Here is a 19,185-nt window from a genome sequence, read left to right as displayed (position 1 = left end):
CCCCCACCAGACTGGCTGCACCACTGAAGGGCCTCCAGCTCCAGCCTGTCACTGCAAGGGACACAAGACAGGGAGCAAAACCCAAGTGTCCTGCGCCCCCAGCCCCCACGGGGAGCCACGCTGAGGTACGAGCAGCAGCAGTAGGTTCTTACCCAAGGGCAATGGCTGCACACAGGAGCAGACACCGGCCCCATGAGATCACAGCTTTATTATCCAATCCAAACAGTCCTTAAAAACCCATCAGCTGCCACGGCCCCTGGTCCCAAACGGCTCCAGCCCAGCACCCGGCAATGGAGCAACTGCCAGCCACATCCAGAGGACATGGCCAGCTTGAGTGGAGCAGCAGAGCACAGGGCCATGGCACGACCCAGATGGGCCCAGGTGGGACCCAACAGCCTCCGGCCCCAGCGGGATGCAGGCAGAGCAGGGGAGAACAGCTCGGTGTCCACATGCCGCATGGAGCATTGCACATGGCCCTGTAGTGTGCACACGGGGTCACGCCTGGCCCACACAGAGCTGGGACCCCGAGACTCTGGAGGGGTGGGGGGACCCCTAGTAGCGGTGGGGGTGGGAAGGCAGGGGGCGGCTATAGGGGGCCCCGAGCGTCCGGGCCAAGGGCTGGCGGCGCCTGATGTGCTGGCGGGCACGGCTTGGGCGGCCCAGAGGGTAGGGCACACGGAGGAGCCCGGGGGTGGCACAGGCAGCACCTGAAGCGAGAAGAGGGCAGGGAAGAAAACACATCAGCATGGGCGGGGGGACGGGGCAGGTGACAGGCCACGCACACAGCACAGGAATGTGCAACAGGCTCCGGGGATGCTGCCCTGCCCATGCATGTGCATGTATGTGCACATGCATGTACATTAATTAACACACGCACATGCATATACACACAAAACTGCATGCACGTACATACGGGGACTTGTGCACATACACACATGCAGGCCCTTGTGCACATGCACACACATATGCACACATATACATTGGCACTTGTGCACATACACATGTACCCTGGCGAAGGGTTTTTGAACCCGAAAGCTTGCTTAATAACTATTCTCCGACCATTTGGGTTGGTCTAATAAAAGATATCAGATTCACCCAAGGAACCTTGTCTGCACATGTACACATGAGCACTCATGCACATACACATGGGAGGAGCTGTGAGGAGAGAGAGATCAGGGGCCGAGAGAAACACACAAGCATGCACGTGTGCACATGCATGTGCATTCACATGTACTCAAACATACTCCCACATGCACACACTCGTACACGTACACACACATGCATGCATACATGCACACACAGGGCAGGGGGTGCGGGCTGGGGCAGGCACCTACCTGGGGCACCGCTGTGGTCGAAGCTGATGTAGCCGGAGTTGGAGAGGCCAGGCAGCAGCGGGGTGTCCTCGAGGAAGAGGCTGCTCTCGGCAGCAGGCAGGGGAGGCGGGCAGGGGCCTGCTGGGAGCCCATAGGAAGCATGGGCCTCATCCTCCCACCGGCGGCATGGGGGGGGGCGAGGGGTCTCAGGCACTGCATGGGACATGAGGAGGGGAATGCTGGAGCCGGCACCAAAGCCCTGGGTAGTAGAGCCATGTCCCGGCCCCCAAGAGGGATGGAAAAGGTCTTGCAACCCTCCTGCCTTCCCTGGGGGTGAGGCAGGATCTGGGCCCAAGCGGCTGCAGGCAGCACTGGGCCAAGAGCTGATGTCCAGATACAGGGGAGGGTGCTGGACAGGGGCAGCGATGGGGCCCCTCCCCACCCATGGCCCCGTGGAGGTGCCCCCAGTCCTTACCCCAAGGGCGGGAGGATGCTGCCCAGGGCTCCTGGGAAGAGCCGGCCCAGGCATCCGGCGCCGGGTAATTGTCCTGGAAGGAACCTAAAGGGAAGGAGAAGCCAACCCATCAGTGCGTGGCTGCCCCTGCCCCCGTCCTGGCCCCCATCCCTGGGCAACACCACAGCAGCAGGGTGGGCACTCAGGGCACAGGGGTCCAAGCAAAAGCCCTACCATAGGGACTCTGGGCTCCTGTGCCCTCTCTCACATGTCCCAGCACCCCTAACCTGCCCCCCGCCACCCCCTACAGCCAGGACGGGCGGCTAGTCCAAGGATGGAGACTCCAACACGTCTCTGGGGAGCCTGTCCCAGTGCTTCAGCACCATGCTAGAGAGAAAGTTTTTCCTAACATCCAGCCTCAACTTCCCTTGCTGCAGCTTGAGCCCACTGCTCCTTGTCCTGTCGTCTGCCCCCACTGAGAACAGCCCAGCTCCATCCTCTTTGCAGCCCCCCTGCAGGGAGCCGAAGGCTGCCATTCAATCCCCCTCGGTCTTCTCTTCTCCAGACTAAATCACCCCACTTCCCCCAGCCTCTCCTCACCAGTCCTGTCCCGCAGCTCCACAACCATTTCCATTGCCCTCCACTGGACTCTCTCCAACTTGTCCACATCCTTTCTGCAGTGGGGTCCACAGCTGGACACAGGACTCCAGATGTGGCCTCCCCAGTGCTGAATAGAGGGGAAGAATCACTGCCCTGGATCTGCTGGCAGCGCTCCTACCAATGCAGCCCAGGATGCCGGTCGCCTTCTTGACACAAGGGCACGCTGCTGGCTCCTGTTTGGCTTCTTGCCCCTTGTCCCCCCAGGCCCTTTTCTCCAGAGCTGCTGCCCAGCCCGTCACCCCCTGCCTGCACCGGTGCACGGGATTGTCCTGTCCTAAGTGCAGGACTTCGCACGTGTCCTCGTTGAACCTCATGAGATTCCTTTTGACCCACTCCTCCCATTTATTGAGGTCACTCTGAATCCTAGCCCTGCCCTCCAGCATATCTACTGATCCCCCCAGCCTGGTGTCATCTGCAGACTTGCAGAGGGTGCCCTGCCTCCCATCTTCCACGTCGTTGATGAAGACATTGAACAAAACTGGCCCTAGGACCGACCCCTAGGCACTGCACTTGGTACCAGCTGCCAACTACACATCGAGCCATTGATTACTACCCTCTGTGCCTGATGCTCCAGCCAGCTTTCTATCCACCTTACAGTCCATTCATCCAACCCAGACTTCCTCAGCTTGCCTGCAAGAATGCTGTGGGAGACGGCATCATAATCCTTTGTAGAATAAAACAAACATGTAATAACCCATTTTATACAGACCTGCTTTATAGTGAGGAGGTAATGAACCTCCTTCCTACAGCACAACTATAGAGTTACAAGACCACAGTGAAGCTTGATCTGCATTAGGCAGAGACTAACGTGACCTTTGGACTGGCATAAGTGAAGGTCATGATAGGGATCCTGTGGAGGTCTGAGCTGGGCAGCAAGGGGGGAAGTATCCATAACTGAATTAGGACAAGTCTGGGCTGAACACGGGGGAGATTTTTGTTCTGGCAAAAGACAAACAGCCCTGGGTGCCCCTTGGGATCTGCAAATAACCAGCATCTGCTACAAGCTGCTGACTACACAGGGGGAGAGGTGGGCAAGGGGGGAAAGAGGAAACAGAGGCAGTCACGAGACATGAGGAAACAGTAAAAATCCAGAGGCTGACATGGACAAGTGATGGATGCACGAGACTAGCTACAAGCCAGAGCAGGAAAGGTGGCATCTGAGCAGATGACAGCAGCAAAGGAATGGAAAAGGGTCCAAGAGGAGGCGACCTGAAAAGCAACTGGGGCATGGGGAAGTGAAGCCAGCACCAGGCACGTGTGCAGAAGCCCCGTTGCCTGACAGCACCGGGCCAGCACGACGGCTCAGCTCACATGTCGTGTGTGCTGCAGCTCTGCTGTGTTTGATCTCTCAATAACCCCGTGTATCCCTTCTGACCACAGAGGTCTGAGGTCTCGTTCACTGTTGCTGCCCTGGCCACCTGTGCAGCAGGTGTGACCTACTGCTAAAGCCAAGGTACAACATGCACACCCACATGCGTGTACACAGGCAAACTCATACACACACACACACATATATGCAGGTACGTGGGTTCATGCACGTACATGCACACATGAACATGCACTCATGCAGGTACACATCCCATGTACATGCCCGCACTTGTGCATGCAGACATGCACACTCAGGTATGTGTACACTCATGCACATACAAACATGTACTCACAGTTCATGTACACACACACACACTTTTGGCTGTTCCCAGCCATGCCAGCCCCAACTCCTCACAGCACAATGGGGCAGGGCCCCAGGGAGCTGGGGCATGTGGGGGGCACTTATCCATGCCTCCCCGCCCCCACAAGGGTCCACAGTCAACAGCTGGGCCCAGCCCACCCTTGGGGAGGGGGTCCCAGAGCAGTGCCAGTCCCCACCCAAGGAGCACCCCCTGGGGGCTGCCCCAGGCCTAGTGCTTTGGGCAGGGGGCAGAGGGCTCGTGGTGGGGGATGGGGGGCAGGGAGAGCCCCAGGGCGGGGCTGCGAGGAGTGCAGAGTAGGAACCACATACAAACAGGTACACAAGCATGTTTACACACAAACATATGCATGTACAAGGTGGGCAGACAACTGGTCCAATAGCTGCAGGCAAAGGGGGAGCGTTAAGGGGTCTGCGTCAGGATGGCAGGTTTCAAGTGGGGTCCCACAGGGTCTGTCCTGGGCCCGGTGCTGTTCCACGTGTCTATTAATTACATGGATGCTGGCATGGAGATAGAGCTTCCTGAGCCAGTCTGTAGCTGACACAAAACTGGGCAGGATTGTGAATGCACTAGAGGATGTGAGCACAATTCAGAAGCATCTAAACAAACTGGAAAGCAGGGCCGGAGCAAATGGGATAAAGGTCACTGTGGATGAATGCACAGCGCTGCACAAGAATCAAACATGCAGATGCAAAACGGGGGAGCGTTGGGCTGAGCCTGAGCGCGGGGGCAAAACCCTCCAGCCAGGACCCAGCAGAGTTGATGCCAGCAGGAGCGTGGGCACAGCCCAGCCCCAGCCTGGGCAGCGCCTCGGGGGGAGGCTTTAAAAAAAACCCGTGACACATGGAGCAACAGCTGGAGACAAATTGCATTCTGGTCCAGAAGCCTAGGACATCCCCACAGCAGATCACGGGCATCGCTGCACCTAGATCATCCCCCCAGTGCCCATCCAGCCTCTCCATTAGCCCTCCAGTGATGGAGAGCCCTCCCTGCCATGGCGTCTCTCCGAAGACCTCTCTGCTCTGACAATGAAATGTTTCCTGATCTCCGACCTAAACCTCCTTCGCTGCAACTTCAAGCCATAAGTCTGCATCCTCCCCTCTGCAGCAGGAGGGACCGGGTGCTTTCCCTCATCTCTCTGGCAGCCCTTCAGGGACTTGCAGGCTGCTGCCATGTCCCCTCTTAAGTGCCTTTCCCACCAGCTGAACCAGCCCAGCTCCTTCAGTCTCTCCTCCTACTGGGGCAGGAAGAGATTTCCCCCCTGCTCAGACTGGTGCACACTGGGGGTCTTGCCTTCCTCTGCAGAGGGGGCACGGCCTCGGCCTGGGGTTTCCTGACCTTTCACAGAAGCAGGACGTTGGCTGCTGTGGTTCCCCTGATTTACCTGGGGCAGGTTTCGGTATGAAGTCTACACTGTGTCAGGGTTCACGGCACTCTTGAGTAGAGCTTAGATGCTGGGTCTGTCTGGGCTGCTTTGGACAGGGCTGATCCTGCCCCAAGCAGGGGACTGGACCCAATGTGACCTCTGCAGCTCCCTGCCAGCCCCACTACTCTATGTACACGTGCACACCCGCGCACACACATATACACACGATGCACAGACACATGTGCACTCACACCCTCACATACACTTCAGCACACACTCGCATGCTCATGCAGGTACACATGCAAGCACATGCACACACACATGCAAGCACACACAGACATAAATCCAGAGGCATGCATAAGCACATGCATGCACTCACAGGCATGCATGCATGCAAGACGCATGCACAGGGCAGGGGCACAGGCTGGGGCAGGCACCCACCCAGGGCACTTCTGTGGTCAAAGCTGATGTAGCCGGAGCAGAAGGCACCGGAGCTAGAGGGGCCGGGCAGCAGCGGGGTGTCCTCGTGGAAGGGGCTGCTCTCAGCAGCAGGGTGGGGCAGTAGGTAGGCACCTGCTGGGGGTCCATAGGGAGCCTGGGCTTCATCCTTCCACCGGAGGCCTGGGGGGTGCAGAGGGGTCTCTGGCACTGCATGCGACATGAGAAGGGGGATGCTGGAGTCAGCGCCAAAGCCCTGGGCATTAGAGCCCTGTCCTGGCCCCCAAGAGGGACAGCAAAGCCCTTGTAGCCCCCCTGCTTTCCCTGGGGGGTGCAGCCGGATCTGGGCCCAGGCAGCTCCAGGCAGCACCAGGTGAAGAGCCAACATCCAGATACAGGGGAGGGCCCTGGACAGGGGTGGCAATGGGGTCCCTCCCTGGCCCTGGCCCCGTGGAGGTACCCCCTGCCTGTGTCCCCCCTCCATAAGCCCCCGGTCCTTACCCCAGGGACGGGAGGGAGCTGCCCAGGGCTCCAGGGAGGAGCTGGCCCAGGCATCCGGCGCCAGGTGATTGTCTTGGAAGGAACCTGAAGGGAAGGAGAAGCCAACCCATCAGTGCGTGGCTGCCCCTGCCCCCGTCCTGCCTCCCATCCCCACCCAGTGGCTGTCACCCGTACTGGGCCCAAGCCCCCGTCCTGCTCCCATCATCCCTGTGGCTCCTGGAGCCGGCAGTGAGATGGGAGGGAGGAAAACAGGCTCAGGGCATCACTCTGCTCCAGTGGCTGCAGCAGTTTGCTGGCGGAGCCCAGAGACACCCTGGAGCTGCGGTTACCTCCAGCGCAGCCCACACAGCACGTGGCCACCGGCTGCACAGGGGCTGCGCAGCCCCGGCCTGATGCATTCCTAAACCTACACAACAGCCCCGTACACAGCTACTCGGCCTGTTGCTCACAGACGCCCAGAGCCCCCACACCTGCCCCTGTACCCAGGGAGAAGAGGGCTGGAAGCATCCTGTTGCTGTCAGGGAGGTCATGGACTCTGCAGAGCCCAGGCCGAGGCTGTGGCCCCCTGCAGAGGAAGGGGAAACCCCCCAGTGCGACCAGTCTGAGCAGGGGGAAATCCCTTCCTGCCCCAGTGCAGCGCAGGGCCAAGCCTGAGCGCAGGGGCAAGACCCTCCCACCAGGACCCTGCAGGGTCGGTGCAGCAGGAGCATTGGCACAGCCCAGCCCCAGCCCCAGCCCAGGCTGCAGCAGCACCAGCGCCACTGGGGCAGGATTAAAAACCCCTTGATACCTGAAGCAGGAAGGGGAGACAGGGGCCACCAGCACAGCCCCGAAGCCTGGGACACCCTCACAACAGAGCACAGGCATCGCTGCGCCTCGAGCATCCCCCCCGGTGCCCATCCAGGTTCTCCCTGACACCTCCAGTGATGGAGAGTCCCCCCACCCCTCATATCTCTCCCACAGGACAAAGCATTTCCTCATCTCCAACCTATTGGCTATGACTCCAAGACACTGCTCCGTGTCCTGCTCTCTGCAGCAAGGGGCAGGAGCTGTCTGCAGCCCTCCCAGAGCTGGAGGAGCTCCGTGCGGGTCAAGCGCAGCCTTGTCTGCCGCAGCTGGAGCTGCCCTTGATGGGGACCCCCCAGGATCTCCAGTGCTTGACCCAGCCCCAACGCGGTCGCGCAGCCAGACTCACGCAGCCGCTGCGTCTTGTCGGGGACGTGGACGCCCCAGGCGTCAGCCACGTGGGTGAGCAGCAGGTGGGAGAGCCACCGGTGCACGTGGCTGTTCCAGTGGATGCCGTCACGCTGGCGGTGGTGCGTAGCAAAGCGGAAGTGATAGTACAGGTCCAGCACGTCGAAGCCGCACCCGCCCGCCGCCATTGCACTGTAGAAGTTGCCCTCGATCACATCTTCCCGCAGCCTCGGGGTCAGGTGCTGAACCTGGGGGAGATGGCGGGGGGTGGGGGTAATCAGGGCTCCCGGCAGCAGGACATGGAGACCATCTGCCCCCCACCTGGCTGCACAGCAGATGTCCAGCTCTGAGCACCGGAGCGGAGCAGGGTGGGAAGACGGAGCCCTGCCCGCAGCCCCACACCCACCTCTGGGACAAGGAAGCCCCCGGAGACACGGTGCCCGAGCGGCAGGGCCATGTTCCAGACGAGCAGGCAGCTGGGGGGCAGCACCTTGACGAGGCGGTCGAAGGCGCGCTGCAGGTTCAGGCGGTACTGCTTCATGGAGCTGGAGCCGTACCTGGGGGGCAGCGGTCAAGGGTCAAAGTCATGCCTCCTGCAGCGCCCTGCTGGCATCCCAGCTTCCCAGCACTGCCTCTGGGGCAACCACCACGGGGCGCCAGGGCTGCACGCAGGCTCTTAAAGGGCCAGCAAGGGGGGTTGGGGGCCACTCCCCTGGGATAGGCAGTGGGAAAGCCACGGAGTGGAGCATGCAGCCCTTGAGCACGGCCATGCACAGAGGCCTGGCGCTGCCCCCTGCCAGGTGGCACCAGAGCCACTAATGTGTGTCCCGGCCCCCTGTACTGCAGGTAGAGTCTCCAGCAGCTCCCCCAGCAGCGGGGGCGGTGGGTGGTACCTGCTGACATCCCAGATGCAGGAGTTGATGATGACGAGGTCGGGCTGGGGCCCGGCCTGGAAGTCAGCCAGGATGCTCTCCAGGTAGTCGGAGTAGATGCGCGTGAGGAAGTAGAAGCGCACGAGGTGGTGGCCGGTGCGGTACTGCCGCACCTCCCGGTACCGCGTGCCGTTGTGCAGCTTGTCCAGCTGTCCTCCCTCCACCAGGCAGTCCTGCTCGAAGCTCAGCTCTCCCTGCAGCCGGGCCGGGCCAGGCCGGGGGACACAGGGATGCAGTCACATGTCTGTACGTGTGCGCATGCACACAGGCACATTCATGCACACAGATGCATGCATGCACACACACGACCCATGGGCATGCATGTATACACACATGTACGTGCACGCATTCTCACACACATGTGCACATGCACACGTATGTACACAGATGCATGCACACACACATGTGCAGGCATGGACACACATGCACCTGCATATGCACATGTGCACTCAAATATACACAAGCACACACATGTACACTCATATACGCACGCACATACGTGCACACACACATGCACACACAACCCCCCGAGCAGCGACAGCTGCAGCCTTCTGCTGTCCAGGGGGGCAATGCCCTCTAGCCGCTGCAGCCAGGCACCTTATCCTCACCCCTCCCCCTTCCTTGCCCCCCACCCTGGGGCTTGGAGAGCTCCCCCCACCCAGGCCTGGAGCCCTCCCTCGAGCCAGGTGGAGGCACAAAGGCCACATGCTGCAGCCCATGGTCAAGCCCCTACTCGTCCCACTCTGCTCCAGCGGCATCCTCTGCTCCTGACCAGACTCCCGAGCTGGGTTCAGACTCATAGATTCATAGATGTTAGGGTCGGAAGGGACCTCAACAGATCATCGAGTCCGACCCCCTGCATAAGCAGGAAAGAGTGCTGGGTCTAGATGACCCCAGCTAGATACTCGTCTAACCTCCTCTTGAAGACCCCCAGGGTAGGGGAGAGCACCACCTCCCTTGGGAGCCCGTTCCAGACCTTGGCCACTCGAACTGTGAAGAAGGTCTTCCTAATGTCCAGTCTAAATCTGCTCTCTGCTAGCTTGTGGCCATTGTTTCTTGTAACCCCCGGGGGCGCCTTGGTGAATAAATCCTCACCAATTCCCTTCTGTGCCCCCGTGATGAACTTATAGGCAGCCACAAAGTCGCCTCTCAACCTTCTCTTGCGGAGGCTGAAAAGGTCCAGTTTCTCTAGTCTCTCCTCGTAGGGCTTGGTCTGCAGGCCCTTGACCATACGAGTGGCCCTTCTCTGGACCCTCTCCAGGTTATCCGCATCCCTCTTGAAGTGCGGTGCCCAGAATTGCACGCAGTACTCCAGCTGCGGTCTGACCAACGCCCGATAGAGGGGAAGTATCACCTCCCTGGACCTATTCGACATGCATCTGCTGATGCACGATAAAGTGCCATTGGCTTTTCTGATGGCTTCGTCACACTGCCGGCTCATGTTCATCTTGGAGTCCACTAGGACTCCAAGATCCCTTTCCACTTCTGTGCCACCCAGCAGGTCATTCCCTAGGCTGTAGGTGTGCTGGACATTTCTCCTCCCTAGGTGCAGCACTTTGCATTTCTCCTTGTTGAACTGCATCCTGTTGTTTTCTGCCCACTTGTTCAACCTATCCAGGTCTGCCTGCAGCTGTTCCCTGCCCTCCGGCATGTCCACTTCTCCCCAGTTTTGTGTCATCCTCTGAGGAAGCCAGAGCACCAAGCCAAGCCGGACCCCATGGGGCACACGGCCCTGCCCTGCCTTCTCCCCAAGCCAAAGACCCATTCTCTCCCTGCAGTCCCTTCTGCCACCAGCTTCTGCCCCCTTGGACTTCTCCGTGGGCCTCACAAGGCAGCGCCAGGAGCTGCACGCAGCTAGGCAGAGCTCTCCCCCACATGCCACACACCCACGCGCCCAAGCCATCTCCGGAGAGCCCAGCGCGCGGCGCCCCAGTCCAAGGAGAGCCCGACTGGCACCAGTACCTTGTCTCGGAGCTGAGAGCTGCTGAGCAGCTCGTCCTTCTGCAGAAGCAGCACCAGGTCCTTGTACACCGACCGCTGGACTGCAAGCAAGCAGAGGTGGATGCAGCTGAGGTGGCCTGCTCCCCGCAGGGCTGGTACCCAGGGCCTGGTCTCCAGGCGCAGCAGGGAGTCGTTCCACCCCATCTCTGGGGCAGGGGAACGCCTGGGACAGCCCCCACCCACATCCCCCCAGTGGGGTCTGGCCCCCCACCCCTCTCCACCCCCCAGGAGGGGCTCAGACTCACTGGAGTCGCCCAGAATCACCACGAACTTGTTATGCAGCAGCTGCCGGGTCTCCTTGGACAGGAAGGTGACCATGGCCATGGCCAGTGGCCCCCACGCCGGCCTCTACGCAAGCATGACAGGGGAAGAGGCCGTGAGAGGCAGGTCCCAGGGCCATGGGCAGCCTAGGGGGGAGGGGGGGGCACAAAGCTAGGCAGCAGCCCCCCACCCCGAGGGAGGGTGCGGGACAGGCCGCGGAGCCGGGCAGTGAGACGCAGCCCGACCGCTGCAGCCTGATTACCGCTCCCACCCTGGCCCGGGATGGGCCCAAGGGAGACCCTGAAAGACAGGCACAAAGAGTTAAATGAGTTAGGGTGAGGGGTCGGGGCTATGCTTAAACGGGTTAAGGGTCAGGGGTCAGGTTAAACAGGTTACAGGTGAGGGGTTATGGTTATGGGTCAAGGGGTTGAAGTTAGGAGTTAGGGGTAGGCTTAAACAGGTTAGGGGTAGGGTTAAATGGATCAGGGGTCAGGGTCAGGAGTCAGGTTAGGGTTGGGGGTAGCCCCAACGTCTGACCCCACTGCCAGACACCCCCTCCCCTCCAGTCCCACTCCCCCACAGCCAGACATACAGGCCCAGACTTGGCCCCGCTGCACCCTCTGCCTCCCACCCAGGGGAGCTGGGCCCGGTCCCACCGCCCCGACCTGCTCCTCGGTACCGGAGGCTGCCACGATGCTCCGGGCAGTGCCGCCAGGTTGGGGAACATGCGCTCCGGCCCCTCGAACCCGCAACCCGGCTCCCCCGCTGCAGGGTCCCAGCTCCCTCCGGAGCCACCTCTGCTCCAAGGCTGCTGCTCACGCCTGCAGCTCCTTATCAGGGAGGGAGGGAGGGAGCAGAGACACAGGAAACCCCAGCAGGCATCCGTCGGCCTCCCCCGCCGCCCACTCCGGCCTGCCCCCCACCTGCCCTGGTGCAGAACGGCGCACGGCGCAGCACTAGTGAGCGCACGAGGGGCCCGGAGCCCCTGCCCTGCTCCCTGCACCCACAACACCAGGCTTGGACCGGACCCTGCAGGGCTGGGGGAGGGGCAGGTGGGGCTGCTTATGGTGGAACAAAAGCAGGACAAGGGCCTGGAGGTGTATATGGGGCAGTCACAGCAGTGCCGCCCCCTCAGCTCTGGACCCTGGGCCAGCCTGCGCCAGGTGCTGTACAAATCCAGCTACACGTTACAAACGTGACACCACTGCCGGATGAACCGCGCAATAAAACTCCGGCCAGACACCCACGCAAATCATTTCCATGCCATCGAAACGTCCAGGCGGCTCCAAAAGGGGTCACCCAGCTACCGAGCGCGCCTGCTCCAGAGCTGGTTCCCCGTGTTGGAGCGGGTGGCCTGGCTCCAAGGGGGTGTCTGTGCTGCACTCCAACGGGCAGCGCTGCATGCCAAGACCACGGGGCACGTCCGGGACCCCCTGCAGCTGGCCGAGTCTGGGCTGGGCTGCCTCGAACCCGGCACCCCCAGAGCCCCATCTACGCTGGGGGGGTTGGCTCCCAGAGGGGACAGCGTGAGCTAAGGGATGGAGTGCTGTCCTGGGAACCCTGTCTCTGCTGGGGAGCCTGGGTGAAGTCTCTCCCCGCTTCGTGCCTCAGTTTCCTCCTCTCTGCAAGCAGAAGGAATCAGCCTGCCTCCAGGAGGGCTGGCACAGGGCTGGCGGAGGGGGTGGGCTTTGTCACGCAGCGGAAGCTGCAAGCCCAGATCTGCCCCCTGCCCCACCCCGTACGGGACCCTCCAGGCCTCCAGTCACAGGCACTGGGGTGCCCTGGGTCCGCAGACTGGGGAGCAGGGCCACGAGCCACGCTGACTCCACGTGCGCCCCGTGCCAGCGCCAAGGGCCGGGCCTGGGCCAACAAGCAGGATGCAAGGCAGGAAGACCAGACACGGGGGAGATCAGCAATTCCTGACCCTTTTATTAGCATGCGCCCAATCAGAACGCAGATTGACGCATCTCATTAACCATCGATGGAGGAGGGGAACCAGCAGCAGCAGCGGGAGCTCAGAGGTTGGGGTCCAGCTTTGCCCACTGGCGCCTGCCCCACGTGCGAGCGACGCTCTGGCTCCAGACACACAGGAGCGAGCTCCGTCTGCCAGGACCCCGGGACCCTCGCTTGGGGATACAGGGTCCCCTTCCCCCCGCTGGCTCAGAAACAAATCCCCCCCACCCCCTTCACCAGCCCTCCTGGAGACGCAGCTTTCAAGAGGGGGAAACTAAGGCCGTGACCAAGCGAGTGAGCGAGGAGGAGACTTGCCCCAACTCCCGGCAGGGCCATGCACAGAGCCCAGGTGTCCCGAGCCCCCTCCAGCGCCCCAACCTTCGCTCACGATGTTTCCTGAAGGGCTGCTGGCTAGCCCCCTAGGCCAACCCTAGTGTAGACGAGGCGCAGGGGGAGCCAGGTTCGGAGGCAGCCCAGCCAGGAGCCCAACCCAGCTGCGGACAGGCCCGAAAGGGCGTGAGCACAAGTAACACAGTAATCCACAGGATCCTGCCAGACACACATGCCAGGGCCACGTGGCCACACCGAGATAGACCCAAGTACCGGGGTCGTGTGGCCCGATCCCACCAGGAGCAGCTCAGCCGGGCTAAGCCCCTTGACACCACTGCAGTCAGGTCCATGCTTGGCCTGAGAGCCAGCAGCACGAGCGGGGTCAGGGCCGCGTGGTGCATGGACAGGACCCAGGATAAGACAGGGGAACGTCACCATGACTTCCAGGCAAGACACAAGCCCTGAGACCCGTGGACACAGGGTTTCCCTGACCCATGGGCAGCGCCACTTGTGTGGCTGTGGACCTCCCTAGTGGAGTGGGGGTTACAGCAGGTTAAGCAAACCCCTCCCAGGGGGGTCACTGATCCTGCCCCAGGCAGTGGGCCCAAGCTTCTGAGGTCTCTTCTCAACCAGAGCCAAAGGCTGGTCTCCACCACTCCTTGACCCTAGCTCTCCCACCCTCCCCATGCCCTGCATAAGGAAGAGCCCCTGGGGCAAGCAAGGCAAAGGGCACATCCCCGCAGTGGGGTCCAAGGGAGCATATAGACTGCAGCAGACCCCAGACTGCTTAACAGCAACAGGGTGCAGCGTGTGCAGGGCTTGGCTGGGAGAACAGGCAACGGGAATGACGGCTTCACAAGGTGTGAGACGTGGCAGAAAACTGCAGACGGATTGGGAAAAACTAGGTTAAAAGTCTTGCTACAAGTCACTTAGGGACATTCAGTGGCCACAGAATCACAGACGAGGGCTGGAAGGGAGGCCAGGAGGTCACATCTAGTCCAGCCCCAGCTACATCATCCCAGCCAAGGCTTTGTCCACCCGGGTCTTCAACACCTCCAAGGATGGAGACGCCACCACCGCTCTGGGTAACCTGTTCCAGTGCTTTACTACCCTCCTCATGAGAGAGTTTCTCGTAATATCCAACCTCAACTTCCCTTGCTGCAGCTGGAGCCCATTGCTCCTTGTCCTGTATCTGCCCCCACTGAGACCAGTCCAGCTCCATCCTCTTTGCAGCCCCCCTGCAGGGAGGTGAAGGTTGCTATTCAATCCCCCTCGGTCTTCTCTTCTACAGGCTGTCAGCCCAGGTCCCTTGCCTCTCCTCACCCGTCCTGTCCCCCAGTCCTCAAACCATTTTTGTTGCCCTCCGCTGGACTCTCCCCAATGTGTCCACATCCCTTCTGCAGCGGGGGGCCACAGCTGGACACAGGAGTCCAGATGTGGCCTCCCCAATGCCGAACAGAGGGGAAGAATCACTTCCCTTTACCTGCTGGCAGTGCTCCTACCAGTGCAGCCCAGGATGCCAGTCACCTTCCTGGCACAAGGGCACACTGCTGGCTTCTGTTCAGCTTCTTGTCCCCTGTCCCCCCAGGTCCTTTTCTGCAGAGCTGCTGCCCATGCATGGGTCCCCGGGTCAGACAAGGCCGACGCAGACAAGATCTACCCTAGGGGTAGATTAAGAACAGGCCTGTGAGTGCAAAGGAGAGCAGCGCCCATGGGAGCTTCAGGCTAGTTCAGCCAACGCACAGAGGTCAACATCGTGGGTTCATAGATTCATAGATGTTAGGGTCGGAAGGGACCTCAATAGATCGAGTCCAACCCCCTGCATAGGCAGGAAAGAGTGCTGGGTCTAGATGACCCCAGCTAGACACTCGTCTAACCTCCTCTTGAAGACCCCCAGGGTAGGGGAGAGCACCACCTCCCTTGGGAGCCCGTTCCAGACCTTGGCCACTCGAACTGTGAAGAAAGAGTTCATGACAAGAGAGATTCATGTCGAATCTCTGCTCTTCAGCCCTGAACTACAGGTCTTGCCGCATAGTCCATGTGCAGGAGAACTGAGATAGGAGCTCCTTTAAAACGTAACTGGAAACTCAGGTGAGAAGTCCTTTCCCCTAAGGGGCTAGGCCACCTGTTAGAGGTGGTGGAAGACTTTAGGACTCAAAAGTTTTAAGATTCATTTGCTTTCAAAGGAATCCCAGAGCCGTGGGGCTGGCAGGGACCTGCAGAGTGACCACTGAATCCAAGCCCTGCCTGAGGCAGGATCAGCCCCATCCGAACCAGCCCAGACAAACTCCACGTCCAACAGAACAGTCACCCCGACAGCCCTCGGGAAAGCAGGGGGGCCACGGCCGCCAACGTCCTGCTGCTGCCAGGGGGGTCATGGGCGCTGCAGAGGAAGGGGAAAGCCCCCAGTCCACACCAGTCTGAGCAGGGGGAAATCCCTCCTTGCCCCAGTGCAGTGTCAGGCTGAGCCTGAGCGCGGGGGCAAGACCCTCCAGCCAGGACCCTGCGGGGTCGGTGCAGCAGGATAGTTGGCCCAGGCCAGCCCCAGCCCCAGCCTGGCCTGCAGCACCCAGCGCCACTGGGGGAGGGTTAAAAAAACAAATCGGATCTGCAGAAAGCTGTTCTGCACCCAGATAAACGAGCCCTTCAGAGACGTTTCATCAGGCGGCTGGTCTGCCTGCCCAGCACAGGTTGGTCACGGACACCCTTGCTGTACGTCACCACTGGAGCTGCTGTGACACCGTGCCTGCACTTGCGTTCAGAGGCACTGAACCGTGGTCCTCATCCTGCTCCCGAGCCCCCAAGGGCTGCCGGCCCACAGCATCCTGCTACCGCCCAGCAGCAGGGACCGGGACTCCCGTGCCCCCTGGCCCTGCCTTGGGCATCGACAGCAATGGGGCAGCGTGGCCACGTGGACCAGCTCCCGGAGCGTCGTCTGCCCAGAGAGACCCGGGTGCACGGTCCCAGGCAGGAGAAGCCGCAGTCCCCCAAAACCTCTGCTGAGCTTCCCACAGTCCAGGGGCTGAACAGACAGACCGACGGGGCAGGGAGTGACCAGAGCACCCCTGACTGCCCCCTCTCTCAGAAGTGACCCCCCCACAGCCCCTACGCCCAGGGGCTGCTGCTACCCTGGCTATCCCGGCTCAGGGCAGCAACTCCCTGCCCTGTCCGAGGGGGCTTGACCGGACCCTTGAGACCCCCAGGCTGCTATAAGCATTTAAAGACCAGCCCAGGAGCCAATAGGGAAGCAGGCTTGTATCTCAAGGACCCTGCAAGGACCAATCACAGCGGCCCCCAGTGCATGAATTAAAGGGGCACCAAGGCCCAGATGCTCTTCCCCTGGCAGGTGCCACTCGGTGGGGGCAATAGGACACGAAGTGGCTCCATGGAGGCAGCAGGCAGGACCTAGCCGCTGAGAGCAGAGCGGGCATCCGGCGTCCCCCCGCCCGTGGAGTTTCACCCAGCTGCACTTACCGCAAGAACAGGAAGGAGCTTTGAAACCATGGCGGGGATGCAAGGGCAGCGCCAGTGGCCCTGCCGGTCCCTGCTGACGTGTCGCCCCGACATCTGCCTCCCTCCGGAGCCGGGCCCAGCCTGGCGCAGGCCCCAAACAAGCCCAAGTCCTCGGGGAAGCAGCAGGGACCAGCCAAGCTGGGGGCAGAAGGGGGCACAGGGCCGCTGGGAAGGGACCCCCGCTCTGCCCAGCACTTAGCAGCTCTCACCCAGCCCAGACCCCGGACGCTCGTCACAAAACCCAGGGCAGGTCTGGGGGCACATCCCGGCAAAACTAGCCCCCAAGCAGGTCTGCAACCCAGGCCCGAGCCCGGGAGCTGGAGGCGAAGCCAGGCCAGCTCTTGCAGGAGGGGAGGGAGCCGGGGAGCACCCAGGTCAGAGCGGGGCTTGCCGGGCCCAGCTCCGGGACTGCAGGGGGGCAGAAGGGAAGCAGCTGCACTCGCCGCCGGCCGTGACTGGCACCGCCGGGGAAGGGGAGCAGCTGCGAAATGGGCGCAGCTGGGCGCTGACATGGCACCCGCCCCGACACAGCAGCAGAGCCCTGCCGGCCTGCCCCAGGCACAGGTGAGCCACACGCCCCAGCCAGGACGGGCACCCCGCACCTGTGCCCAGGGAACCGCGCACCGCCTGGCCGCCTGACCCGGGGGCAGCATCGCGGGCTGGAGGCCCCCGCTAGGTCCTCTCACCTCTTCCCCTCTGCGCTGGGGCTGTCTGTCTGCTTGCCTCTGCTTCCTTCCTTCCTTCCTCCACCCCCTCACAGCCGCCCTCCCAGGTTCCTCCCCAGCCCCTGAAAGGGTTACCCAGGCGGGCGGTTGATGGAGGGCAGGCAGCCAGGAGTCAGGGCCGGGCCGCGGAGGCTGATGCGCTGGGAAGGCTCTGGTGCCCCTGACACCACGGGGGAGGAGGAGGAAGGTGATGAAGTCGGCTGGAGCGAATCCACAGCTCAAGGACAGCCGGGCCGGGGGAGTGACCCCCGACACACTGCACACGGGAGCCGGGCAGCAAATCCTTCCCCCACCCGCAAGGCGGTGCAGGGCACAGAGCACCCCGGGGCACCCACAGGCCTGGCCAGGGCGGGCACAGGACCCAGGTGTGATGCCTGCGTGACCTGCACCACTGCATGGGCAGGGGGCAGGACTGGGGCCGTTCCTGGCAGGGCAGAGGGGACTCTGTGCTATTCCTGGGCATTGCACGCCAGGGAGACCGAGTCAAGCCCCGAGCCCCTGTTCCCGCTCCGCTTAAAGGCAGAGCAGGGGCAGGGGGAGACGCCGGGCCCCGAGTGCAATGCACCATCCCTGAGCCAGGCACGCCAGGCCCAGCACCAGCACAGGCAGCAACTCCCACACAGCTCCCTCCCAGAGAGAGGGGGGTTGGGCTGGGCAGCCCTCAGGCACAGCCTTTCCCTTCTGTGCCTCAGTTTCCCCCCCCCTGCAAAGGGCCAAGAGGCTGCAAGCCCCCCTGCAGCCGTGGCAGGAGGCTCGATGGGGGACCGGGGGCACTGCTGGACCTGGGGCATCAGTCCAGGCTGGAGGACATTGCACCAGGTCTGCTTTGGTTTTTGGGAGGAACCTCTGGCTGGCACCCCCCAGCGCACAGCCCTCGCCCGCCCAGGGTGTGGAGCTCCTGGGGTCTCTGAGCCTGGGACACCCCAAGCAAGGTGGAACATTGGGTTCCTACATGCACGCGTGTGTGCACACTTCTCTTCTCCGTGCAACTTGGAAGGGGAAACTCCAGCCTACAAAGCAGGCTCCAGCCCCGCTGTCCTCCATGGAGGACACGGTGACCCCCCAAGGCGGCTGGGGCAGGGGGGAAGTCCTAGCCCGTGGAAGAGACTTTGCCTCGCTGGGCCCCGGCCCGCTGCTCCAGGAACCATTCGCCCCTCGCTCGGCTGGGCCAAAGGCACCGGCCATCAGGCACCGGCCCTGCCTCTCACAGCGCCTGCAGGCACCGAGCGAGGGCCCGGGAGCCCGTCTCACCCCAGCCAGACACTCACCGGCAGCAATGGGAAGAAGCTGTGACAGCAGGTGCGAGGACGAAGGACCGAGGAGATGAACGACTGAGCAGAGCGGCACAGGGCAGGCGCTTCCCCCAACGGTCACGCCGACTCCACGCGCCGTCGTCTAAAGAAACAGCAAACTGAGCGAGACTGGACAGGAACAAAACTTAAATTCTCCAGGTCCTAAAGTCTCAGCGGGCCTGTAGCAGACGCCAGCCCAGGGGCAGGGGGGCATCTCGCCGAGGTTTCAAACTCAGCTCTAAAGAAGCGCCGGTCGGGTCCACCTGCTCAGGAGCAGAGGTGCGGAGTGCACCCCAACTGCTTGACTCTGTTACCTGGCCGTTGTCTATCGCTGCAGCTAAAAAGCACGGAGACCTTCCCAGTAGGTCTCGGTTTTATCCCCAGATGAAGCGTGCCTGGTTTTGTATCAGACCCCCACGGCCTGAAACCACCCCGGGAACTGGAAGTGGCCTCTTGCCCCTGGCTGACTTCTCCTGACCTTCCTCGCGCCGTCAAAGCCCTGCCTCACCTCTGCGCTGCCCCTTCCCCTCGTCCTCCTTCTCCTGCGAGTCTCAGGTCAAGGGA

General features: G+C 61.8%; 1 protein-coding gene across 14 annotated transcripts; it reads right to left on the bottom strand.

Annotated features, from left to right (window-relative positions):
• Nucleotides 1-193: 193 nt before the first annotated feature.
• Nucleotides 194-18,677, bottom strand: PCED1A (PC-esterase domain containing 1A). 14 transcript variants are annotated; one of them, XM_059721221.1, is made up of 11 exons: nt 18,598-18,677; nt 10,793-10,895; nt 10,509-10,588; nt 8,508-8,740; nt 8,021-8,171; nt 7,616-7,862; nt 6,421-6,504; nt 5,923-6,129; nt 1,789-1,872; nt 1,335-1,526; nt 194-707 (listed from the first exon to the last, which is right to left on the bottom strand). In XM_059721221.1, exons 2-11 carry the CDS (start codon nt 10,869-10,871, stop codon nt 553-555), a joined length of 1,512 nt encoding a protein of 503 aa, XP_059577204.1. In that variant the 5' UTR covers nt 10,872-10,895; nt 18,598-18,677; the 3' UTR covers nt 194-552. The 14 variants fall into 14 exon arrangements, with proteins under 14 accessions (XP_059577204.1, XP_059577203.1, XP_059577206.1 ...); XM_059721220.1 differs by having other exon boundaries at nt 10,793-11,108; nt 18,598-18,644; XM_059721223.1 differs by lacking the exon at nt 18,598-18,677 and adding an exon at nt 17,405-17,423.
• Nucleotides 18,678-19,185: the final 508 nt, after the last annotated feature.

Source organism: Alligator mississippiensis, chromosome 2 (genome assembly GCF_030867095.1).
Source record: "Alligator mississippiensis isolate rAllMis1 chromosome 2, rAllMis1, whole genome shotgun sequence".
Classification (NCBI taxonomy): Eukaryota; Metazoa; Chordata; order Crocodylia; family Alligatoridae; genus Alligator; species Alligator mississippiensis.
This window is presented reverse-complemented; position numbering and strand designations above follow the sequence as displayed.

Bases quoted from the DNA above. Each gene is read 5' to 3' on its own strand.
- PCED1A (XM_059721215.1), bottom strand. From the start codon at position 17,257: ATGCTGCCCCCGGGTCAGGCGGCCAGGCGGTGCGCGGTTCCCTGGGCA. The intron at 10,896-16,565 runs GTAAGTGCAGCT...ATGCTTGCGTAG, and splicing joins AGCTCCTTCCTGTTCTTGCG to AGGCCGGCGTGGGGGCCACT. The intron at 1,873-5,922 runs GTGGGTGCCTGC...CCTTCCCTTTAG, and splicing joins TGACCACAGAAGTGCCCTGG to GTTCCTTCCAGGACAATTAC.